Source organism: Amphiura filiformis, chromosome 8, assembly GCF_039555335.1.
Source record: "Amphiura filiformis chromosome 8, Afil_fr2py, whole genome shotgun sequence".
Lineage (NCBI taxonomy): Eukaryota > Metazoa > Echinodermata > Ophiuroidea > Amphilepidida > Amphiuridae > Amphiura > Amphiura filiformis.
In genome coordinates this window covers 2,965,889-2,991,837 of record NC_092635.1, presented here as the reverse complement: position 1 = coordinate 2,991,837, position 25,949 = coordinate 2,965,889, and the positions used below count along the sequence as shown (strand labels likewise).

Sequence of the window (25,949 nt, the reverse complement as noted above, 5' to 3'; positions counted from 1 at the left end):
TTCAGTTTTCTGCCTGCAAGAAATGATTATATATAATAAATGACTCATGTTATTAATGGTATTCCACCTGGCATTACAATTACAACCAGTTTTGAATGAACATGTCTACCTCTGACTTCTTTCATTACCCAATGAAATCAATTATAAATATATTAATAAAAACTCAAATCAAATTCAATTACAACATTTGGCCAGTGTAAACATGGTATATAAAAGGTTGATGTGTTGTATGGCAGGTAGAGGCATAAATTCTGATTGGTAAAGACATTCAATTATTGCTTTGCATGGACCAATCAGGGATGTTGTCTGAATATCAGGGCTGGGCTGAGAAGAATCTAGTCTTTACCATTGGTTGTTTTCGCTGTTATTAGCTGACCAATCACAACTCGGCTCTGTTAGGACAATGTTTAAAAGTGATACTTTATGATTGTTTTGCCAATCACCTCCAATTATATAAAGTTTCTCTTTAAATGATCAATACTTGTCAGTTTAAAAGCACAACTTCCTTCTATATTTCAAGTAATGTAAATTTCGTAGGTACAGATTGATGAAATTTTACTAGACAAATATCTATTTTGAACGAACAAATGTGTTTGCTAATATAAAGATATTGAATTCATTTACAATTTTGAGTTATATATCCGCAGAATATTTAAACAGAATATATTACATACCAATATTTCAGTCATTGCATTAGTACTTACTAGTTTTCATACCCATAATCCTTTGCATTATTTCCATAGCAACATCTAAGTCAGTAGGCGTGGGCGTTTATGACAAACCAAGAGCTTATCAGATGCAGGATCGCTATGTGGAGGGTATAGATGCATTCTATTATATGCTTGCATGGAATGCCTGCCCAAACCACCCAACCACTAGGGTACCTGGTGTATGTAGAGGTTGCCAGCCTATCATAATACGTTGGCCATCTTGCCATTTCTGAATCGGTCTTAAGGTTTTTTGGGAGAAGTGGTGGCTTCTTTCAGGAATGATGATGTTTCAATTTTGTCAAGTCATAGTTCTTTGACTAAGAATTGAGATTCACACTATAATACTAATTTTAGCTTGGTACATCCTACAGAATGAATTTACCTTATACTGAGTATCATAATAGCATGGATCTATGCATAAAATTAGACCAGAGAAGACCATGGGAGATCTGACATTCATGTATTCTTATTCAGATATTATGATGGGCTGGCAGCCTCTATTGGATTGTCTCAAGTATCACAAGATTTATCAAAATAACCACATCTTGCTCATCCAGAAGCATGCCTATATGTTCTTTGTTTTCGGGAGAACTTCATTTGTTAAAATTTGCTTATGCAATCAAAAGTTGATGATGCATCAAATTTTGCTTTTTCCAGTCTCAAGTCATTCATGGGTGTTTGTTAGGCTATTCCAGTTGAAATACATACACCCCTTATGAAAGACATGACCTTAAACTCCCACACGGGTGGAGTAGAATTCAAATGAAGTCACCCATTCAGGTAACCCCAGTCTGCCTGTGTTTAGGATTAAGTTCATGTCTTTTATAGGGGTTGTATTTATTTCAACTGGAATAACTCAATAGAGGTTATCCACTTCACTCATGTGTGACTTCTAACAAAAGGCGCTGATTCCCGTAGTATTCCTTATTCAAAACAATTCAATGCATGACCTCGGAGTTACCTGCATGACTCTTGGCGGGCCATTTTGAAACAGTCATGGTTGCATATGCAGGTACTTCTTTTGAAAGTCCTAAACAAGGTATAGCAGTCGTCTAGGATATGCAACTTATAGAACACGGATAACCTCTATTATGAACAAAGTGGCCCGGGAAAGTGGCCAAAAAACGTTTTGAATTTTTTGGGGGACACAACGTGATAAGATAAAAATTGAAATGGAAGTTAACTTGAAAACAAGAACAAGGTTATTTTGGGGGATATAAAACTTCAAAATTTTGGAACAGAAGAGGCTTATCCACAACCTGATTGAGTAGCCATTCACTATACCACCCTAAATTGCACTGTTTGTGTTTGCACCACTATTACCATGCAAATTGAACAGCACCTGCTTGCCGGAAAAAAAGTTTGTAGTGAATCAATTTTAAATGAATGCTTATAAAGCTATTGCATTTGAATGATTTTATTGAAAAAATGTGTAGTGTAGCTTTGCTAGCAGGGTGTATGTGTGCATGTGTGAGCTCTTGAATGCTACCTGTAGAGAAATAGATCATTGGGGACTACCACCAGCATCGTAACCTTCAGAGCTCAACTACCCATCTTAGAATATGCATTCTTGGTGTGATTCTCTGTGAAAACAACTGGGATGTCCAAACATTATAAATGGTATACATGCTTCGTTTAGCCAACTTCTTGAAGTCCTTGGACTGTGAACCAAGCTGGGCGTATTAATCTTCATAAGATTAAAGATGCATTCTCCTAGCGGTGCTTTGGAGATATTACACATCAGAATCCAAATGGAGACATGACACTCTTCGCTTACTTGCTGTAAAAGTGGTTAATTTTCATGTGTGTAATTTTTCACGCCGATTTTGAACTACATTGCTTGTTTTTAATTTCGCAATTTTGAATTTCTTACATAGACCTATACATTAAAAGAACACATATTCGCATGTTTTGTCGCGTCAGATGTGTTATGCGCGAAAAGCACGAAAAATTAATGCACCACGAAAATTTCACTTTTACAGAAAAACTAAAGAGCTTTAACTTAAGCCATGAGTGACTTGACTACTTGTAAAAGCTACACTATCAAGTGCCACTGCCATTGCAATGTAACTCCCTAGGTGACAAGAAGCAGGAAAGCTTCTAAGAGTCATGTGTAAAGAGAAGTAGATCATTTGTTATAACAGACAACGCTACTGGTCTCTATGGACCCAGGATGTAACAATGGATCCCATACAAGCATTATGGCTGCCTCCTTGCTTTTCTTCCATTTGCTAGCATTGAATTGAATTGCTAGCTGTCATGATATAGCCTAGTGCAACCATGCAAACTGAACCATTTTATACAGGTATCAACAAATACTTAATATTAATATATGTTCTATTGTATTTCTTCCCATTTGATTGATTCTACAGGTGTACCAAGTCCCACATTGTCCCCAACAGCAGGAAGAACAGCAGATAGGTTTAACCAACATGAGGTAGGATTGATTGCATTGGGCTCTGGTAATTGTCATTAAGGGAATTCAATATGAGTATCAGCACAGCAGGTTCTTTTCTTCATGCTTACTATGACAGTCTATTGGATTTGTTTTAATATTTATTGATATTATTCACCAATAGTGCCATCTGTACAGGTGGTAGTTTTTTGTGAAATTGATAACGGAACTCTTTTAAAAGGCTCATTCTGTAAACTTACTGATCTAATCAAGCACGCGACACTCCGGAGGACAGAAAATGTGACTCTCGTGCTGGTCTCCTGCACAACCGGTTAATTATGTGGTCCTGGCGGTTATGAACAACGAGTGTCAGGACCACATAATTAGCTGGTTGTGACTTGTGTGGGCGACTAGCACGAGAGTCACATCGGTATAGGCCGTTTGCACGTTAATTGTACAGATTTTTTTCTCTCATACTATAAGATCTTTAATCTAATTTACTAAAATTACTAAAATAATTAACTATGTACTTAAATTAATTAGTAGCTTAATTTTTTATGTAGTTTCTTAACTTTGCATTGCTCTACTTGGCTCTACTCTACTCTTACTCCTACTCTACTCATATCCTACCCTACTCTCTACTCATATCCTACCCTACTCTACTCATATCCTACCCTACTCTACACATATCCTACCCTACTCTACTCATATCCTACCCTACTCTACTCATATCCTACCCTACTTTACTCATATCCCACCCCACTCTATTCATATCCCACCCCACTCTACTCATATCCCACCCTACTCTACTCATATCCCACCCTACTCTACTCATATCCCACTCTACTCATATCCCACCCCACTCTACACATATCCCACCCTACTCTACTCATATCCCACTCTACTCATATCCCACCCTACTCTACTCATATCCCACCCCACTCTACTCATATCCCACCCCACACATATCCCACCCTACTATACTCATATCCCACCCTACTCTACTCATATCCCACCCTACTCTACTCATATCCCACCCTACTCTACTCATATCCCACTCTACTCATATCCCACCCTACTCTACTCATATCCCACCCTACTCTACTCATATCCCACCCTACTCTACTCATATCCTACTCTACTCATATCCTACCCTACTCTACTCATATCCTACTCTACTCATATCCTACCCTACTCTACTCATATCCTACCCTACTCTACTCATATTCTACCCTACTCTATTCTCTACTCTCTATGCACACAGGACTTGTATAATCGGCCAATCAGCACAGTGAGTACATTAAGTAAGTATGCAAATTGTTTAAGTGTATTTATGTGTTTGTAGGTGGCAGTGAACTAATAGATTATTTCCATGTCTGCTTACTTATAGTAACCATCTTGGTTCACTGGGTTAATACATATAGTAGAATACTACTCCCAATTATAGCAAAATGCAGCACAATTTTTTGGTTTTTTTTATTAAAAACTATTATCCTGTTTTACCAAATGAAACACATCCCAATCTTAATCTATTATTTGGACCTTAAGTGGAAATATAAGTCAAAACCTAAGGCAAAAATCTGCAATATTGCACGTTTTCATATAATGGCTGTCACAATATTTAAAGTCTTTAGCGCAAACCTTGAGTATAGACAGGTGATACTTTAAATCTCACTCTTTTATGATAATTTAAATATTTGGTTATAAAATAAAATAGAAAATGTGTTTGTCTTTAGGCTTGATAGAGAGCTGTATCCTTGAATGGCACTTAATGGTTTTATAAATAGTGTCTTGGCCTAGTTCTCTGACAGTGGATTTTCTGTGAAGTGTGCTGAGGCCTGTGGGTGTGGTACATCACACTGTAAATCACCTCTTTGTTTCAATTGTACATAACAATCATTCTAGAAAAGATAGGTAGTTTAATATTGATATTTAAAGAACCGTCCATTTCCAAATAAATTTAGCCTTCTTTTTATATGGCAGGGATGCCTAACATGCGTATATTTTGGGGATTTGGGCCAGCCCCCGGGTAAAAGCAGGGGCGGCCAAAAGCGAAGGGCGGCGGAAGAAGAAGGTGGCAAAAAAGGGCAGCGGAAGAAGAAGGGCGACAAAAAAATTAGTAAAGAAAATGAACATGAAAATGTGTTGCTTTTAGGGTGCTAGGGCCTATAATCCTTTTTTTTCTTTCTTTTTTGCTCTTCACTTTTTCAAACAACCGTAAAAAAATTTGGGTCAACCTTTTTGGGCTGTTGAGGAAGGGGCGGCAAAATTGAATTTGCTTCAGCCCCTGGGGAAGGAGCGGCCACGGTACGCCACTGCCTAACTTATATTTTTGCAAGCCAATTTCAGCTGCTGATAGTTGATGGAGGGCTACAATTTTGGTTATTGGCAAATTATTTGAAGTGATATTGAATTAAAATATTTGTATGCTCCAAAGAGACTTAAACAGCTTGGACGAATAACCCATGTGCAATAAATCTGCCATATTGGTTTGTAGAACACCAAGACTAAAATATTTGCACCTTCAGCATTCATCTGCGAAATCCTGTATCATATAGGCTAACTTGCATCTTTAAGCTTGAAGGCTACAAAGGCTGGCACAGGTAAAGCATAGTGTGCATTATTACGCAGAACCCAAACAAAAATGCACATTACATCAAGTTTACCAGGTGCATCGGAGGTACACTAGTTTGTCCTCTATGGTGGACATTTCACATAATCTCTTACGCTCACATAATCAAATTAAATCATGTACGATTTATGCATTCAGTGTGATAATATTGATAGAAAATGGGAAAAAATTGAATTTGAAGGTCAGTTTTTATAGGATATTTTCAAATTTAAATAAGCCTCAATCATGTAACAGATGCAGGCTGAATGGCATTGGCCTGCAGAACAAGTTTCACCCATGGGTCATATCGTTACTGTTTGATTAAATTCTTGTATGCAATTTTTGACTACTTCTTGAAAAACTCCTTCATCTTTAATATTCTGGTGATTAAATGGGCTTGTGAAGTTTGATAGTAAAGCATACATAGATTTATATTTCATAGACCTTTGTTGTAACTATATACTAAAATACACTCTTCTGGGGATACTTCGGCCTGTGACATTCTCATGTCTGCAGTTCATTGTGTTGAAAATTGTATATAATGATTAAAGTATGCAATATGCATACAGCTGGAACAGTGCATGATGCATGTAGTGAAAAAGGTCTATACTATACTATGTAACCCATATCTATTCAGTGGTGTAAGCCCTGGGGTGTGGGTGACACTTTTTCAGAGTAGGGAGGAACAAAGGGAGACAAGGCAACTTTCAAGGGGTAAACTTTGACAAAAATGGTCAAAAATGGGCTGAAAAGCATCCTGACAAAAAGACTTAAAAATATAAAATTTCAGGGTGGCCCGCATCTCACATGGGGGCAAGAGAGGGGCTAGGCTTCTCACAGGGGAGATCTGCCTCCTTGGCTATGCCACTGTACCCATTGCATTATTAATTTAGTTGCTCTTCCATGTTGCTAACATCCTGCCCTTCATTCCATGCATGCCATACAGCTTCAGGTAGTAGGACCACCACCCTTGCTTCTGCACCCAACGTAGCCTCCTTAGCTGCTGCTGCTTCATCTTTCACGCTCCCTATATTTAGCTATGATGAAAATAAGACAATGATGGCAGGTGGGTGATGTGCACTAACAAGAATAGCGCTATTCCATCTGAAATCTGTAATTCTTGGAAACTGTCCATATTTATTTCATTGGCAAGCTACAGTTGTCGTTTTTAAATGTCTTGTTCTGGATAATTTTGTTTGGAATATTAGATGTTTCGTATTGCAGATAAAAATATTCATTTGAAATGACCTCAAAGTCAAAGGGTCAAATTCTCATAAAATATCCTAAATTATATCGTAGAGGGAGTGAGTATCATCATCCATGTGGTGTGTGGCTGTGTAGCTGTCATGAAATTACGCTGTATACATGTCCCCTGACCAAGGCTACTCAGCAGCCGTGAATACTTAAAAAAGATAAGACGGCTACTTTGGTGTCACATATTTACATGGATTTAAGTGCATCTGCTCCTCCATGGTCAGTGTAACTAGCTACATCTCTCTAGAGGTGGTTATCATCATAACCTTATGGCAAAGCAGCTGCACAGTACAGGGTGGTTGATACAGTTCGCAGTCCAGGGCCAGGAATGTTTTAGGGGGCATGTGGGGGAGTAAAGTGATTTTTTTTGGGGGGGTCATCAAAAGTGAAAATTTTCATAATTTAAGGTTTTTACTAGGGGCAAGAGTTCTGACTGAGGGGCATTTGCCCCCATGCCCCCGTGGTATCACCACTGATAGTCTGTTTAAGATATATCTTAGGATATTGTCATGAGAATTTGGATATCAATATATTTTTAAAATAATATTTTTGAAATATTGAGCTGTGAAGTGATATACATACATGCAATCATTATTTGACACAGGGATGTTAGTTTTCAGGCATTTTGTTGCTCCAAATCTCGGCACTTTTATTTATTTTCAGCCTGTTTTCCCTGCATTTTCCAGCAAAGTCACTTCAGGATACTTACATCTATGTTTGATGTAGAAGAACTTATCCAATCTGATCAAAAAAAACTTTAAACATGTATCATTGCAAATAAGTTGTAGAATGTAGAAATGCAGATTTGAATTGGAATAGCTTATTTTTGTGTTGTTGTTTGTGTGATTAACAGGGAGTAGACTAGTTGCTGTGTGTGTGATAAAATTGTTTTATTGAGTGTGATAATATTACCAATGTTTACTTGTATGTTATTTTAATTATGATTTTTACTGTTACTCATTTGGCAAAACAGGGAACATTACAAAATGTCAAATTTGATGGTATTGTCATTTTGCAAGGGACACAAAAACTGCCTAACTGTTCAAAGATGTTGTTTTTGATTTAGTTCATTTAGTTTGAAATCCCCTGCAAAATGAAAATGACATTTTGTATTGGTCTCTGTTTTGCCAAATGAGTAACAGTGAAAATTTACATGGGTTTTTTTCCTGCCCAGCGATGTAATATGGTATTGTTGAAGTCCACAATATGCTGTAAATGATCCTTAAATAATTAGAATTAAAGAATTAATCCAGAATTAAATTCTTAATTGTTCTTAGTTAAGATATTTTGACACTTCTAAGTGAGAATGTTTAATCAGTTTTAGTAGAGTCGTTACTGCAGTATTTACCAGCATTCCAAAATCTTTGCATATATTAGTTTTGAAGGTCTACTCTTGATATTTGGGGTTTTCAGTGCTATACAGTTTCTGATGTCTGAATTTTAGGTTCAAAAATTTAATTTTTGTTCAGTAATTTGTTATTTTAGGCAAATACTTAAGTATTCTTTATTTCAAATTAGTTTCTATAATCTACTAAATCAGTTTTGCAACTGGGGCTCAAGAACATTTTTGAGCAGTGCCGCCAAGAGCCATTACGGGCCCGGGGTAAAATGAACGCACAGGGCCCCCTTTTTACGGGCCCCCTGAGGTGTCTTTTCTTTGCATTTATGAGCCAACTTATGTATATTTTATATATTTTATGGCCACTAGAACCCCTGGCCCAGGGGTAATGCACCCCCTTAACCCCCCTTGTTGGTGGCACTGTTTTTGAGATATACAACATTCATCAGTTCCTTTAGACCCTGTTTTAAATCAATTCTAAAACCTTACTTATAAAACATTGTGCAACACATTCACACTAAATCCAGAACCAGTAGTTTTAAGACAATGTTCTGTAAGATTACTTGTAACTCACCCTGTTTGTTGTTACATTTGATGTAGGTACAGGTTCTAGAAATAGCACACTAAGTACAGGAAGTAGAGACAGCTCTTATGGATCTGCAGCAGAACCAGAGGTAAGCAAGAATACACCAAAGAGAATAAACTCAAAGAGTACCAACTCAGAAACAAAATGGCAAATTGTGTACCTCCTGCATTTATCAGCGACATCAAATGTGATGTGATCAAGCAAAATGAGTCTGATGTTGGATTATTATGATGGGGTTAAATTTCAGCAAAATAAAACTCCGAGAATGTCTCATGTAATGAGGTTAAAAACTGAATTTTGATTTTGATCGACATCAGACTCATTTTGCTTGATCGTATCCCATATGATGATTTAAGTCTTTAAGGCGTGACGGAGTAGCCATGGTCGTTTAATTCCCAAAAAATCAATTTTCATTTTCTAGATAGGGTATTAATGAAAAGTTTACACCTTGAGGATTTGAAAGGGTATGGAATACAAGACATGCTCTTTCAAAAATTGCTTAATGTATTGTGGTTTTTGAGATACGTGTTGTTTTATGAAGATGTTTTGTTTGGACACTCTTTGTATCATAATTCAAGAACCACAAGACCTACAAAAGTGAAACTGTAATAATTTTCGCCAGAGGTCATTACTATTCACAGGATACAACAATTTGACCAGTTCACAACAGCTTACTACTCTAAAAATGTGCCTTAAGGTTGAGCATTACAAAAGTTTGGGTGCACATGCAGCTCTTAGCACACATTTTTGGCACAACACGTTACAACACAATTTGGCACATAGCCACAATTGTGAGGTACATAAATTGCCTTCCATAAGCGACATACAAACGTGGTGGAGTCGGTACTCTTTGATTCTAACTCATTGGGAGGTACATTATTTTCCCTGTATAAAGCTGAATTTATTCTCGAACCCCGCTGAATTTTGCGATTCATCACTTTTGCATTTATACTTATCACGGCGATAGCGATTGCAGATGACAATAAAAATTAAAATGTTCTAAATGTCACATTTTTAGAACATCCATTGCTGTCAATAATTATTTCTTTGAATTAATTCATTACCGAAAGTTAATAATCGAGAAAGAGAAAAACACTGAGCATGCATGAGAATCGCAAAAGCAATCGAGTATAAATTCAGCTTAAGCGACATATAAATATTGTGGAGTCAGTACTCTTTGGTTCTACTTCATTGGTTTGGACACATAGTGAAATAGTACTAAACTTGCATTTCAGAGCTTTAATATAAGCCTGATTCCTACTCTAAATTGCACAAATCTTTAAGTGTGATCGACCTTAGATAGTTGTTTGATTCCATCTGTATAATATTATCATATGTTTTTCAAAAACAAAATACAAGTTTAACTATAACTTTCATTTACCCTTTAAAAAATAGGATAGCTGGCAGCGCTTAATCATGCGATGTACAAATATTGTAATTGCATATGCGTAAATTGTTAATTTGCATAGAATACGCACACGGAGGTTACTAATGTTATATGGAGGTCTACTGTTGTTACTTAGTAATCGCATTCTCGTTTTGGCAGATAAATATGTTTGATTGGGTCTTATACATCGCATAGTTTATCATGAGGTTATGAATACTGCTCAAACTTGTGTGTTGCTAGATCAAGATCATACAGCAATCAAAACTCAGCGGTCAAAACACTGCAGATGAAATCAACCACTGGTTGATGAAAGCTTCAGAAAGTTTTGACTGGTCTTGATATGATAAATTTCTTATGGATAAACTACAGGCCTAATGAATTTAATCAAGGCCTTTCATAGAATTGTTGTTTTCTCTGTGAAAAGAAATTTATTTTGTGTTAAGTATGTCGAGATTGAATATTTTGTAGTGAATAATGCAAGTCCACAAATCCAAGAATTAGTTAAATCTATACTCTTAAATTTAATGAACAGCCACTGTAGTACACAGCGTGAAAACAACCATCACGATAAACCTTCAGCAACGTTTCATCAACTCAAGGAGAAATCCCCTCACTATAATTTGATTCTTCTACGTCACTGCCAATTTGAAGTGAATCAATGTGTAAAAGCAATGCTATTGGCTTAATTTTTGGCAGACAATGACCCTTCAATGTTTGTTTTCTCTGTGAAAAAAATTATTTGTTTAGTAGGGTGATTTTGGTAATTTCTATGTAATTTGGCCCGACAGTTTTAAATATGAAGTTCTTCAATTACGCCAAGTAAGAAAGCTCAACTATACTTAATTAATTAATAACTTAAATTAATTAATTGACTTATGTTAACAATTCCGTAAGAATCCAATATCTTCCGTTTCACAATCTGACGTACGATCAAAATGCAACACTATATGAAATGGCGAAAATCAGATTTGATGATATTGATGCACAGAATCAGCAGCATCTGTCAATAATGTGGCTTATGCTTCAGAAACGATGCTAAAACCCCAAATCTTCTGTTTCACATAATGACAGATCATGTGCAATAATGTACAAAAAGACTCTGAAAGTCTGATATGCTCCATTTCACATAGTGGTGTACGTGTGAATTTAGCTTCAAAAATGTGCCGTAATCCCCAAATATTCTGTTTCACTTAGTGACATATAGGTTTGAGCTAGATATATCCTTTAAAAGTATAACTATTTAAGTTACAGTTTAATGGTTTAATCCTTTAACTTCAAATTTCAAATTGAATCGGTCTACTCGGAGATAATATTGGAGGAGTGAAATAAGCTTGACACTTCAAATTTGGACAGATGCTGCTATTTATCAGTAACTTTGATTTGATAATAAGAAATGATGAAATTTCAGTAAGGGGTACGTAACAGCTATTAGTCTGAACAGCGTCCTTGCATCCTAAATTAGCTCTTAAACTCGCATCAAAACATATGATTTGTGTAAAAATTGCATAAATGTATCCTGATGTCACAAAACCATGTAAAAATCATTAAAATCCAACAAACAAGAAGATGCAATAATAAAAAATGTATTTTCAGAATAGTGAAAGATAGGGGGGTCCCAAGAAATCCTCATAATGCATAGGTTTTTGGTCGGCACTGTCTCATTTTTCAACCAATTTTTTCAAAAGGTGTGCAAATGCTTGGATGAGCTGCTTCAATAGAGCTGGTACCCTAAGCTTTTTGAAACATCACCCTTTTTTGGCTCTCTACAGCCTATCACTACTATTACATGTATTATAACCTTATTTTCATGTTATATATACAATGTGCATTACTGTATTATTTTCATATCATCATTTTGTATTATAGTATTTTTGCATTTTGATTTTTTAATTATTTTCTAATTTTATATTTATATTGTCTGATCTGGACATGGTGGGAGATCAGATCAGTACTTATGTATTGAAAGAGCTTACCAGAATAAAGACAGATTGATTGAATGAGTACTGAAAATGATATTAGTAGCATATCCTTCACAAGTTTTCTCTCACAAGTAGGCCCTACATCTGTCCTGCATGTACGCCACTGTGTTCCCGACCAACAACTTTTGTATAATATGGGTAGTAACAGAGGCTCTATTATTAGAGCTCTACAAACCTGTTCAAACTAAGTTTCCGGGAATAAAATATATAAAGAGGGACTCATGGGGTTTAGCAAATGCTATGAAAGTATTTTAACTCTCTTCACGCGGGTGTCGACTGCAGACGACAAGTTTCAATTTTTTTTTTAATTCAAAAAATTTCAGATATGTTAATTTTCATGACCATATTTGGAATCAGCATGAAAAATGCATTAAAATGAGTACAAACAAGCCTAGTATTGGTTCAGTAGTTCTTAAGATAGCTCTTGATATTTTGAGAAAATATTTCAAAACTTCAACTTTTTCCGTTGAAGCGCATGGCTAGCACGCAGAGCATTAAGTATCATGATGACCTGTCCTTGCAAAATGAGGACTAAGAGCAGGTCCATTACTTCTGATCAGTTTTTGTGTGTGCTCAACAAGTCTGAGCTTCTCCTGAAAAAAACTACTTGAGTGCAGTCATGACGCCATTGAATTATGTTTATGTGTAATGTGATAAAAAATAATTTCATGCTTGTGATTTCCCAAGATTTATCATGTCCATAAAAAACCTTCTGGCTTAGGATTATAATGACTTCAGATACTGAATTTTTGAATACTATTGGTATGAATATTCCCAATTTTGACTTAAATTTCATCATTTTAAAAAGCAACAAAATCTTCACTTTAACTCTTATATATAATTACCGGTACTTACAAGAAATTTTGTGCAAGTCGTGTTAAAAATGAAATGAGCGTGATATAGCTGATGAATGTAGGCTAATGGAGTGTGTGGGAGGGGGATATTGTGATAAATCAAAACTTGCAAATAACACTTGTGGTATCCAGAAGGGAGTTTGATGCTACCATTCTACTTTGTTATAAATCTGCAAATTGTGTTATGGAAACTTGATCATATCATGATATGTTGTATTTTGAAGAAAGTTGTATCAAATGTTGTACATTAGTAGATATTACTAAATATTACAGTAGCTTATGATTATAAGGGGCTTGTTAAGTAGCTTGTTTTTTCCGCAATTGTTACCTGATAGTATCGTTGAGGGAGATACTATATAATACTATACAGGGCTGCCAAACCAACAATTTGGTAGCCCAATTGGGCGACTTTTGAAGATTTTCTCTGTAACTTTTGACAATTTCCGGTTCCATACTTAACGAATGATTAAGAAAACATTGGGCAGCGCTTCAATGTTGGCACCGGTGACCTTTGGTAGTCTCATGTACCATTGAAATCAATGGTTAAGACAAAAATTGGGCGAGTTTCTGATGATTTGACCCGTGATTTGGGCTGAATATATTTGGCAACCTTTGGCCTTATACCAAGTTGTACCATCTACTGCTAGAAATGTCAAATGTGATTGGGATATAGATACTTTCTCACAACATATCACAATGCGAAATAGGATAATGTATACCTGGGATAGGACTGACACAAATTATTGCATCAGTGCTAGAAGGGTGTAAGTGACATTTTGGATTAAATTGCCTTAGTAATGAATTGTGAAAATATAGGTAAATGCACACATTTTAAGCTATTTTAGAAACTTTAGAAACATTTAAATTTTTATTAAATAGCCAAATGTTAAAAATAAATGAGTAAATAAATAGAAACATAAAAACGCTTATCGAGAAAGTACAAGTTTAAGTTAAAAATGCTTGTTCTGTAAAATGACAAAAATGCAGATACAATGTTCTTGCACCAATACAGCAAAATATTTTAAAGTGCTCAATAAACTTAGAGACCTAGTTTTCATTGTTTATTTGACAATTTAATCTAAGTTATAAAGCTACCATGAAGCTAAAAGGTTTTCTAAAACAAATTTTAATTGAATCAAAATTGATCCAATTTGGGTCAATTATGCAAATGAGCATGATATTATCGGGTACAAGTCACATAGGTTGTAATTGAAACTAGGTTAGTTAACCATGTCTTTGACTGTAAACTAAAATAATGATTCAATGATCCAATTTTCAGTAAAACTGAAAAAAACTCATTTTAGGCTATACTGTTCAGATTCTGAATGCATGACTAAAATAAAAGGTATCAAATTTATATAAATGTTGAAATGAGTTATCCCTGGAACGATTTCATGGAAAACTAGAGGTTTGAAATTGTTTAAGTAGAGCAAAGTGAGCTATAGCTGATTGATGTTTTCCTTGAAAGCAGGACATGTGACTTGATGAAGAAAAATGAGGATGAAAACAGGATTAAATTATGAAAATTTGGCAGATTGAAAAAGCATTTCATTAAAGTTTGTTCGGTTTATATAAGGTGCAAATTATTCGGCTTTTGTTACTGCGTGTGTCAATAAAGTCCCAACTCACGCTTGCATAAATTCACATAAGCGTGCGCTAGTCATGCATTACGCAACACACACCTAGCTTAAGCATTGTGCCCAACAGCGTGCACGCCATTCTATATCAATACACAGTGTTATTATTTTTTCCGCCTTTTATAAGTCGAACAAACTTTAACTGCATCCCACTGTGTGATATATGATTACCAAGTTCTGTGCCAAAATGCCCAATGATTGTATACATGTAAGCAATGTGCAAGTTGAGATTCAAGTTGATCTTCACTCTAAAAAAAAAGAATTTGCTTGCAAAGAAAACTTAACTTATAATTTCATTTTGTTTGACCCAGGGGTATGTGTAAGATTTATGGTGGGGGGGGGGGAGCTTTTGATTCAATTGAGCTACTATGGACTATTTGCAGGGAGGAGATACGTTACTGCTACAGGTTTGATTTCTACCAGCCTAATCATGAAGCTCCTGTGGCGGATTAGTTAAGGCACAGGTCTTGTAAACCTGAGGTCCTGGATTCAATTCCTAGGCAGGATCGCTGTTCCTACTTGTCTCCTTTTTTATTTGCAATGGCAAACCTGGAAAAAAATATGTTTATTATGAGTTTGCACATTTTGCCCTTCCCCCACTATCCCAATGAAGCAACTTAAGAGGAGACAGGGTACTGCCCCAATCCTAATCCTGATATCAAGAGTAATCTCAGTGTCAAATCTCTTAAGGGGGTATTACACCCCTGTGGTAAATTTGTGACTATTTTTACATTTTTCTCAAAAACTAATAACACGCTGGTAACAAAAGTTATGTATATTATTGGGGCAAGGAATCCAATTACTACACTGAAATTTCAGTGACTCAAGACAAGTGGTTCAGTATAATATGATAGGGAATGAGGTACATCCTAGCGGTACCTTATTTCTTATCATAAATAACGAACCGCTTGTCTTGGGTCACTGAAATTCCAGTGTAGTAATTGGATTCCTTGCCCCTATAATATACATAACTTTTGTTACCTGTGTGTTATTAGTTTTGAAAAAATGCAAAAATAGACAAAATTTATCGAGGGTGTAGTACCCCTTAACCTGAACCTATTGGTTATCCTAACCCTAAAACCTAACCCTAAATGTTATTATTTTGTAATTCTTGCTGCCATATTTGGATTTCCTTTCACACATTATTTTATTTCCTCATTCTAGATTGACGAATCAGAAGCAGACCCTGCCAGTGCGCCCCCACCAAGTGTAGCAAGACGAGGTGGTGAAAATCGCAAAACCTCCAAAGGCAACGTAAGTATTAACAATAGGGATAGATGATGGTGCCAAAAAGCTCATCAAAGTTTGTGTAGTAAAGCCTGAATTATCATAATACAGTCATTCATTATCTTATGTGTGCACATGTTGTTCAATGTGCCACCTGTAGAGAAACTTAACCTGAAAGTGTTTTTTAAATTGAGAAAGTGAAGATTAATGACAAGTTTAAAACCTATAAAGTAGGAATTCTTAGAAACTTGATTGGTCTTTTTCCATGAAATTTATAAATATAAATAAATACAAAGGCAGAAATGGTCATGCAATTAGTGTAATGGAAGGATCAAGAATAAGCAGAATAGAACTTCTGAAGAAATATATATAACTAAATGGAAAAGCCAACATTTTTTCATGGTCTGTTACCAAAAGCTTGATATACAGTCTAACCTCTCTTATCCGGACCTGTATCCGGCTGTGAAATTTTCACAAGAAAACATGCTTTAATTTGACACCATGCTCTGAATGCTTAAAATGACATATCTATGTTGCAAAAAGCACTCCAATGACATCTTTTAGTGTTATTACCCCAAGTTGAAACAATTTTTATGTTTTACCAATTTCAGTACTTGGGACAGTCAATGCAGAATTACATGTAATTCACTTATCCAGATTTTTCACTTATGCTTGGTCCTAGCATGGCCAGATAAAAGAGGTTGGACTGTGCAGATGTGAATACATAAAAATATCAAAACAGCTCCAGATGTGTCACAAATTGACATGGATTTAAGAGCAAATGCTACCTCCATGTTTAGTGTACCTAATTGCATCTCTAGCCTTTAGGTAATTTGTCATGACTTAAAGGTTTGACACAATGGCTGTTCATATAGGTGATACAACCCGTCTAAGATATAACTTACAATACTGTTATGGAATTTGGCCCCTGGGATTCATAAAAACCAAGTTAAGATTAACAAAGGGTGTTAAGATGCCATCAGAACGTACTCTGAAATTACTAATGTAAACCTCTTACATGTGATGCTACAATGCAATGGTATTAGAATTCTAATGTAAATTAGACAGACTCCAAAATTCATTTGATGAATTATAATCTTGCAGGATAAATATAAGGCCAAAAAAAAATTGTTGTGTTGCCCTCAACCGTCCGACCCTAAATCCTGAAAAATCAGGGGTGCATTTTTTTTTTTTTTGAATGATGATTTTTACAGATTTGTTCAAAAACTCAATGTTTTTCACTTAAAATTAATATTTTATTGAAAGACTAGTCTTTAATTGATGGCTAACAGGTACCCAGAAGTCAAAATTGACAAATGTCCCCCAATTGAAGAAGCATTATTTAATATTTGAGGGGATTTTTTAAAAACTGAAGGTTTAAAAAAAAAGAAAAAAAAAAAAGAAAAAAGAAATCCGACCGTCCGACCCAAATTTCCCATTTTCCCACTTGAGGGCAACACAACAATATATTTTTTTTGCCTAATAGTTAATTGACCTTCCTTGCATGAAGAAGTATTTATAAACCCTAAGATAATTTGATTTTATAAGTAATTGAATTGAGCTTTTCAATTTTCATAAACTTCACCTATCAGAAACTATATTTTGCTGAAATATTCAACTTCTATTTGCATAAAAAAGTGGATGTTTCGTGTTTTTCTGAACAATTTAATGTGGGTCCAACATTATCTTTAAAATCCCACCGGACGGCTTATCATGTTGTGAATGTTAATACTGAACATGAATAAAGAAGCAATAGATAACCAACCTAAGCCTGTCAGATTTTGTTACATTAGGAAGCCACATTTATCATGTCAATATCTCGGAAGGCACATTAATCATGTCAAAATCTCGGATAGAGATTGGTCTACTAACCTACATACAAGGTGTCAATAACATATCTATCAACTACGTACGGCAGCTCCTATTTTTGAGTTTTCTAAAGTAAAAAAAAAACATGGTTTGTCCCTGTTTCTGTAAAAAGAACAAAATATGATTTTAGTTTAATGACCAAAAGTTCCTCCTGCAAAGATTGTATTACAATTATTATAGGCCTACATAGACTACTCACAAATTCCAGAAAAGTACAGCACTAATTTTGTTGGATTAAACAAATATTATCCTGTTTTGTCAAATGAAACATAGCTAAATCCTAATCATTTAGTAAGTTCTAATTGGCAATGAAAGTCAAATTTTAATATTTTTTTGGTCAATTTTGGGAGATAAAGGGCAAAAGGTTGCATTTTTAGCGGTTTTTATGTATGCTGTGACAATCAAGCCCTAAGACTTGTACAAAGATAAATTTCTAGTTATGTTCTAATTTTTGATAACCAATTATCAAAAATAACATAAAATATTAACAGCGTGAGCTAACTCTTTGCATATACTCAAGATTTTGAGTGTTTAGACTTGTGCCAAGTCTTAGAATTTTGTGCATACAACTGCAAGAAAACATGTTGTTGCCCCTTTTCCCCTCAAATTTTAAAAATATTAAAACTTCTGTTGCAAGTTCGAACAAATTTAAGGATTAGGATTTAGCTATATTTCATTTTGCAAAACAGGATAATATTATTTTAATTCTAAAAATTTAGTGCTGTATTTTTCTGGAATAGGGAGTAGAACCTTTCCAGCAAAATAAAAATGGCTGTTTGAATGTTCTTGTTCCCTTGTCCCATACTTTGTGTTGCAAGTATGCATCAAAGATAGTAATCCTTTTCCAAAAAGGGTAACAGATTTTTATGTTTTAATTTTGTAGCAATAAAATTATTTAACCTAAAAAATCAAGCTAAACTTACTAAAAGTAAATTTTAAAGGACATGATAATAAATAATAATAAGCAATTGGCACTTAACCCCCCTGAGCACTACCTGACGATCTAACATTGCTTCTGATTGGTCAATTACATGATATCTTCACTTTAATCACCAATCAGAATGGAGCTTTGCAAACAATTCACCTCAATTTTTTTGTGTGGTGAAATTATTCTAACAATGTTGCTGATTGGTCCAATTGATAATGAAAACTTCTTTTTGCCCAATCGGCAGGTAGTTCTCATGGGGTTACGTCTCTTGAGGGCTCACTCTTTTGCACCATGTTTAAGCAAATTGATTTGGTTGTGTTCCAGTGAGAGTGAAATTATTATTGTTATTTGTTTGTAGTGCATATTATATTGCCTTTTATGTACTTTTTCAAAGCACAGATAATTGAGATTGCTCCTTCATGACACACCAAATGAGCGGTCCAGTTGATTTTATCTAGGGTATTACAATGAGTAAACAATAATATCCCTTTTAGGTATAGATAAATCACCTTATGTAGGCCTATGACTAGAGATTGCTGTAGCATCATGTGTAAAGGTTAGAGGTACTTTGACAGATTACTTCTGCTATTAACAAATACAGAACAGACTCAGGGGAAACATTTTTGTAAACATCTTTTTGTTTTTTCTATATGAATTGATGACCAGATTAAGATGTTTTGTTGCTGTTGTCATGTGAGGTGATCCACTAAAATAGGTCATTTGAGATATTAGGCAAAAACAAAAGTATGTTAAAGCTGTCTGGCGCATTTGTTTTGCAGTGTGCATTTGTTTCTGAGAATTTGGTAAAACATATTATCAATTTGTAGGTGGAGACTTGTGTTATAAACTTTTCTCATATTTGATTTCCCTCATAGTTAAACTTTATTTCTCCATTTCGACTATGATTTCGGAAATGATTTCCAAACCTCTTTCTTAAAGCTTCTTGGATGAGAAGATGATAGAGGGTGGGTATTGAACTGAAGGCCTATAGATAATAACATCACTGCTCTTCTCCATCTGACTCATTAGCTTAGTTGGCAGAGCATCAGTCCGGTGATCCAAAGGTCCCAGGTTCAAATCCTGGATGGTCAATGAAATTTTTTCACTGGCTGTCATTTATGTATGTGGAGACTTGTGTTAAAAACTTTTCTCATATATTATTAATTTTTTTTAAATATCAGTAACTATGGTATATGATTATAGGCACTAGTGTGATTAACACTTTCAATAAAGTGGAACTATCTCTTGATGTGTATAAGAATATAGTTTTGAAAATGTTAAGCATCTCATGGGATAACAGACTTTATTGGGTAGACTTGTAATCTTTCCCTAGAGAAGTTCTTTTGAGAGGGCTGAGCTATCGGTACTCTAGCAAGTGCCATCTTCAGAGCGAAGATGATAGCACTGAAGATGGCATTCACTAGAATACCGAAAGCTCAGCCCTCTGTTAAAGGAAGTCTCCGGCAATCACAACATTATTCCTTATATGTTAGAAAAATAATATTATCAAGCACGAATCACATGGTTTTATTTAAAACAAACTCATAGTGACCATAAAAACGAATAAAAACATCCGTTTCTCAACGCGCGATATTCAAAATTCCCGGGCGCCGAGTGCAATGACGTCCCAGTAATACAATGAAGGCTGACGACAATTGAACACAAATAACCATTACGTCATTGCACTTAGACAATTTCGTGAGGGAATTTTGAATATCGCGTGTTGAGAGCCGACTGTTTTTATTCGCTTTTTATGGTCAATATGAGTTTGTTTTAAATAAAACAATGTGATTCGTGCTTGATAATTATTTTTCTAACATTTAAGGCATAATGTTATGATTGCCGGAGTCCCCCTTTAAGGACTTTTCTGGGGAAAGATTAAATCCTATTCATATTACCTACTTAGAATATCAAGTAGTTTTAATCAAGCTAGTTATGTTTATTACTTGAGATGGATTTCATATAACATTTGTGATACATAATAGACCCATTGTAAAGAAGTTTTATGATTGATAACATTTAAAAAATACAGCTATAACAGAAAGCTATGATACCAATGTTGAAATCTGTACTGAGATTGACCATAGGGTCACTCCATATCAAATCAAGGAGGCGCCCCACCTGACCCCCTCAGATTTGATTTATATTTTAGTCATATGTTGTACCTGTAAAAATATTAAAAACCTGCAAATTTGAGGTCTGTAGCTCTTACGGATTGTCTGTGGCAGCCATTTAAAGTTGGAGTAGGGGAGTCTAAATTTGGACCCAAAAGTTGCCCTTTAATCTTTTTTCATCTTTGGGCGTTTGTGCCTTCTTTATAAAAAGAAAGAGAGGTCTGAAACTTTGCATACACACTAACTGCATGCCCAATTTGTCAAAAAATAAAAAATAAAAAATTCTGTAATTGCGCGTTGTGTCACGGGCTCATTAAATATGCAAGAAAAAATGTAATGTTTTGTAAACTGGCAAGTTTAGCCCCCTAAATTCACATTTTTGTCAGATTAATTATTTTTGTTGTCACCGATGCTATATATAGGATAAATACAATGCATACCCAAAAATTGGGGTCACAACTCATTTACATTTCGAACAGCGCCCTCACGAAGATGGAATTTATTGCACATTCAACATTTTCAGGGGGCCCAAAGTCGATGTGGTCCACCTTCAAAGTTTATAAAACATCACTTTTATATAACTACAAGTCTTAAATTACAACTTTGCTAAGTCCCAGTAATTGTATAGGTTGACTTCATATAAAATGACAAGCCCAAAGTTAACCATTTTCTTATGATTGCATGTAGTGCAAATGTGCCGAATTCGGAAGGCTTGAAAGTCAAATTGGCCCCAATATTGAAAATAAAATGGAAATAAAAGTAAATAGGGCCAATAACTATGCATCTAGTCATTTATTTTCAATATTGTGGCCATTTTGACTTTTAAACCTTCCGAATTCGGCACATTTGCAGTACATGCAATCATAAGAAAACGGTCAACTTTAGGCTTGTCGCTTTATGAAGTCAATCTATAAAATTAATGGGATTGAGCAAAGTTGCAATTTAAGACTAGTAGTCATATAAAAGTGATGTTTTATAAATTTTGAAGGTTGACCACATCGACTTTGGGCCCCCTGAAAATGTTGAATTTGCAATAAATTTCATCTTTGTGAGGGCGCTGTTCGTAATGTAAATGAGTTGTGACCCCAATTTTTTGGGTATGCATTGTATTTATTCTATATATAGCATCGGTGACAAAAAAATTAATCTGACAAAAATGTGAATTTAGGGGGCTAAACTTGCCAGTTTACAAAACATCTTCGTGAGGGCGCTGCACTCCAACTTTAAATGGCTACCATAGAAAATCTGTATATATTGAAAACGAAATGGAAATACAAGTAAATGGGGCCAATAACTACTCATCTAATCATTTATTTTTAATATTGTGGCCAATTTGACTTTCAAGCCTTCCGAATTGCACATTTGCACTACATGCAATCATAAGAAAATGGTCAACTTTGGGCTTGTCATTTTATATGAAGTCAACCTATACAATTACTGGGACTTAGCAAAGTTGTAATTTAAGACTAGTAGTTATATAAAAGTGTTGTTTTATAAATTTTGAAGGTGGACCACATCGACTTTGGGCCCCCTGAAAATGTTGAATTTGCAATAAATTTCATCTTCGTGAGGGCGCTGTTCGAAATGTAAATGAGTTGTGACCCCAATTTTTTGGGTATGCATTGTATTTATCCTATATATAGCATCGGTGACAACAAAAAATAATTAATCTGACAAAAAATGAGAATTTAGGGGGCTAAACTTGCCAGTTTACAAAACATTACATTTTTTCTTGCATATTTAATGAGCCCGTGACACAACGCAGCAATTACAGATTTTTTGATTTTTATTTTTTGACAAATTGGGAATGCAGTTAGTGTGTATGCAAAGTTTCAGACCTCTCTTTCTTTTTATAAAGAAGGCACAGACTCCCAAAGATGAAATTTATTTAAGGGGTAACTTTTAGGTCCAAATTTAGACCTCCTTACTCCAACTTTAAATGCCTGCCACAGAAAATCCGTAAGAGCTACAGACCTCAAATTTGCAGGTTTTTAATATTTTTACAGGTACAACATATGACTAAAATATAAAGCAAATCTGAGGGGGTCAGGTGGGGCGCCTCCTTGATTTGATATGGAGTGACCCCATACTGAAGTTACATAAGATACGATTGGTGCGATAAGTTTCATCAAACCCATCCTTGTTGTTTGTATTATGTTGTTTGTACAGTGTTAGCAGTTTTAAATTCTTTTGAATATTCTTACACTTTAAGCTTGTACTGCACCTATCTCATGAATGCACCTCTCATGAATGCAAAAACATCCTGTCAAAATATTGATGGCATGCTCTCTGTAATTCTCTGTGTCTTTGTAAGATGTCCTGTAAATGTCTGAACATACTATCAAAATATTGATGACATGCATCATGCATTTATTTCTATGTCTCTTTCGTAGATGTCCTCCAATTACTGTTTTTATTCACTTAATATTCTGCATCAGCACAATGTACTGTTTATATTGATGCAAGTTTTTGTGATTATAATGTTGCAAAGATGTATGACTAGTAGCTGAACATACCATCAGGACCTTGTTTACAAGCATGTTTCTGTACAGAAAAACTGATTAGTTTAAAGCTACAATGTACGATTTCCATCAAATTTGAATTTTGTTATTCTTTACTCATAATGTAAGTCCATTTTAAGACAAATTAGCAAGGTAAAGTGAAACACACTCATTGGCTATTTTGGCTGTTTATCATGTTCTACATGTATGTGGGACTTAATGTCTGAATATGTTATAAACTGGCCTCAAAAAAAAACTTAAACTTTTTCACAAGGTTATATCTTAAAATCCTGTCCATAAAAATGAACCAAAATTACGCACAGGATTACTTCAATAATCTACTCTAAACACATGTTAGTAACCAAGCAGTTGTCCAACAGCAAAATGCACTGACACGAAAAAGCTTCCTAGACCACATTCACAGGCTAATAATTGGCACCCAGCAAAAGAAAACTGTGAGAATGCATACAAGATCCTTAAACAGGTAATAATTTCCCAAGAGTAAATGGAATAGTATGGAACGGGCTGCTTCTGCTTTTTACACACTTTCTTCAAGAAACAGGTCTTGTTCCACACTATTCCACTTACTCGCAGATATTTTGTGTTGGGTGCCAATTATTAAGCTGTGAATGTTGTCCAGGAAGCTGTTTCATATCAGTGCATTTTGCTGTTGTGTCAGTTGGTCAAATGTTTGGTTACTGGACCAGTGTTTAGAGAAGAGTATTAAAGTAATCCTGTGTGCAATTTTGGTTCATTTTTATGGACAGGATTTTAAGATATGACCGTGTGAAAAATTATAGGTTTCTTTTTGAGGCCAGTTTATAATGTCAAAATTGCTCTGTTGACCAGACATTTGATTCCATTTAGGTACAAGTTGGGACATGTGCAAACATTACAAATATGCCCCCCAAAAAATCAGATTTGAAAGTAATTAAGCAATTTCATATTATAAGATCGTACATTTATGGCTTTAAACAATGCTTACAACAAACAAGGCTGTACATTAACTTTCTAATTGTTCAGTTTGGCTGTGGGGTTGAACTAGTAATTGTATGAAGTTACCAAATGGGCTACCTATAACTGACCACCATTTGGATTACACTCATCTAAGAAACTAAACTGAGCTCAAAAAGAAACTTATAATTTTTTACAACTTGTGAATCACAAGGTCATATCTTAAAATAGTGTCAATCAAAATGAACCAAAATGACACACAGGATTACTTTAATACTCTGCTCAAAACACATGTCAGTAACTAAGCAGTTGTCCAACTGACACAACAGCAAAATACACTGTCATGGGACAGCTTCCTGGACTAACTCCACTTTCACAGCCCAACATTTGGCACCCAGCACAAAAAATCTGTGAGAATGCACACAAGATCCTTGCACAGATGATAAAACGGTGCTGCTTTCTGCTTTTCATACACTTTTTACATGAAACAGGGTTGGGCTGTGAATGTGATCCAGGACGCTGTTCCATGTCAGTGTATTTTGCTGTTGTGTCAGTTGGATAACTGCTTGGTTACTGACATGTGTTAAGAGTAGAGTATTGAAGTAAACTTGTGTGTAATTTTGGTTCAATTTGATGGACAGGATTTCTTTTTGAGCTCAGTTTAGTTACCTGCCAGACAGGAGGGTACTTCTGACTATTACCTGGCTAAAAAGTAACTCATAAAGTAATACTAGTGTGAGAGTGGGAGGTGGGTGTGTATTACAAGCATGGTATCATGCATGAATATTACATGGCATGCAATGTGTGTAGCATGAGATTCTTACCTATAAGGAACACATTGAAAGTCTCAAGGGGCAATTTTGCATTGCATGGCTAGTGGTCATGTTTCCTAAGCCATCAGCCTTAAGCCCAATTAGTCTTATATAACAGTACAATTTTACATCATACATCACCTAGAGAAAGATAAATTAATAAAATGGATCCACTTTGGTAGGGCTAACAGTATAACAAGCTTTGAGAAAGAGGACCTTAGTGTTTGGCATTATTCATATTTCTACACCAATGTTAATCACAAAAAAAATAAAAAAAAAAAAAAAAAAAAAAAAATAAAAAAAACGAATACGGGAAACAGTTGTAGCAGCAAATTTTTGGTACTAGGCGTACCTTCTTCAGGCTTTATTAATCTAAAAACAAGCAAGAAAATTAATGCGTAACGCGTACAAATATGTGTTAATCACATAATGCGACAATAGATGAGGCTCTCATTGTTTTTCCTTGAACCACAAGCTCATAATTGGTCAATTTTAGTATCCTTGATGCCTACTCTCCTGGGTGAATACAAATCATTTCAACTTTGACAGCCGTATGTACTCATCACTGAAGTTGACAGAAGCCTTGGGTGAAATGTAGATTTTCTCTACAAGATGGGGGCATGCATTGATGCATATTGTAACAGTACTGAATTGAATTAATTGAGCCAAAATGCCTTGTGACCTTTGCTAACACACAGAGATTTGTCATATAAATTCTTAAAGCAGACACACTCTGTAGCTTATCCAATAATGCATTTTGAATTATACTATGTCAATTGTCATATTTGGACT

General features: G+C 35.1%; 1 protein-coding gene across 8 annotated transcripts in view; it reads left to right on the top strand.

Moving 5' to 3' along the window:
* The window catches only part of LOC140158507 (uncharacterized), a 111,693-nt gene that overhangs the window by 49,761 nt on the left and 35,983 nt on the right, over positions 1-25,949 (top strand). For 3 of the 8 annotated variants that reach the window (XM_072181610.1, XM_072181609.1, XM_072181607.1), the window contains 6 exons: positions 744-818; positions 3,083-3,147; positions 4,370-4,409; positions 6,663-6,782; positions 8,910-8,983; positions 15,917-16,006. In XM_072181610.1, coding sequence (XP_072037711.1) covers positions 744-818; positions 3,083-3,147; positions 4,370-4,409; positions 6,663-6,782; positions 8,910-8,983; positions 15,917-16,006 — 464 coding nt within the window. The remainder of the gene's footprint in view (positions 1-743; positions 819-3,082; positions 3,148-4,369; positions 4,410-6,662; positions 6,783-8,909; positions 8,984-15,916; positions 16,007-25,949) is intronic. The other 5 variants (XM_072181615.1, XM_072181612.1, XM_072181613.1 and 2 more) reach the window with 3 other exon arrangements.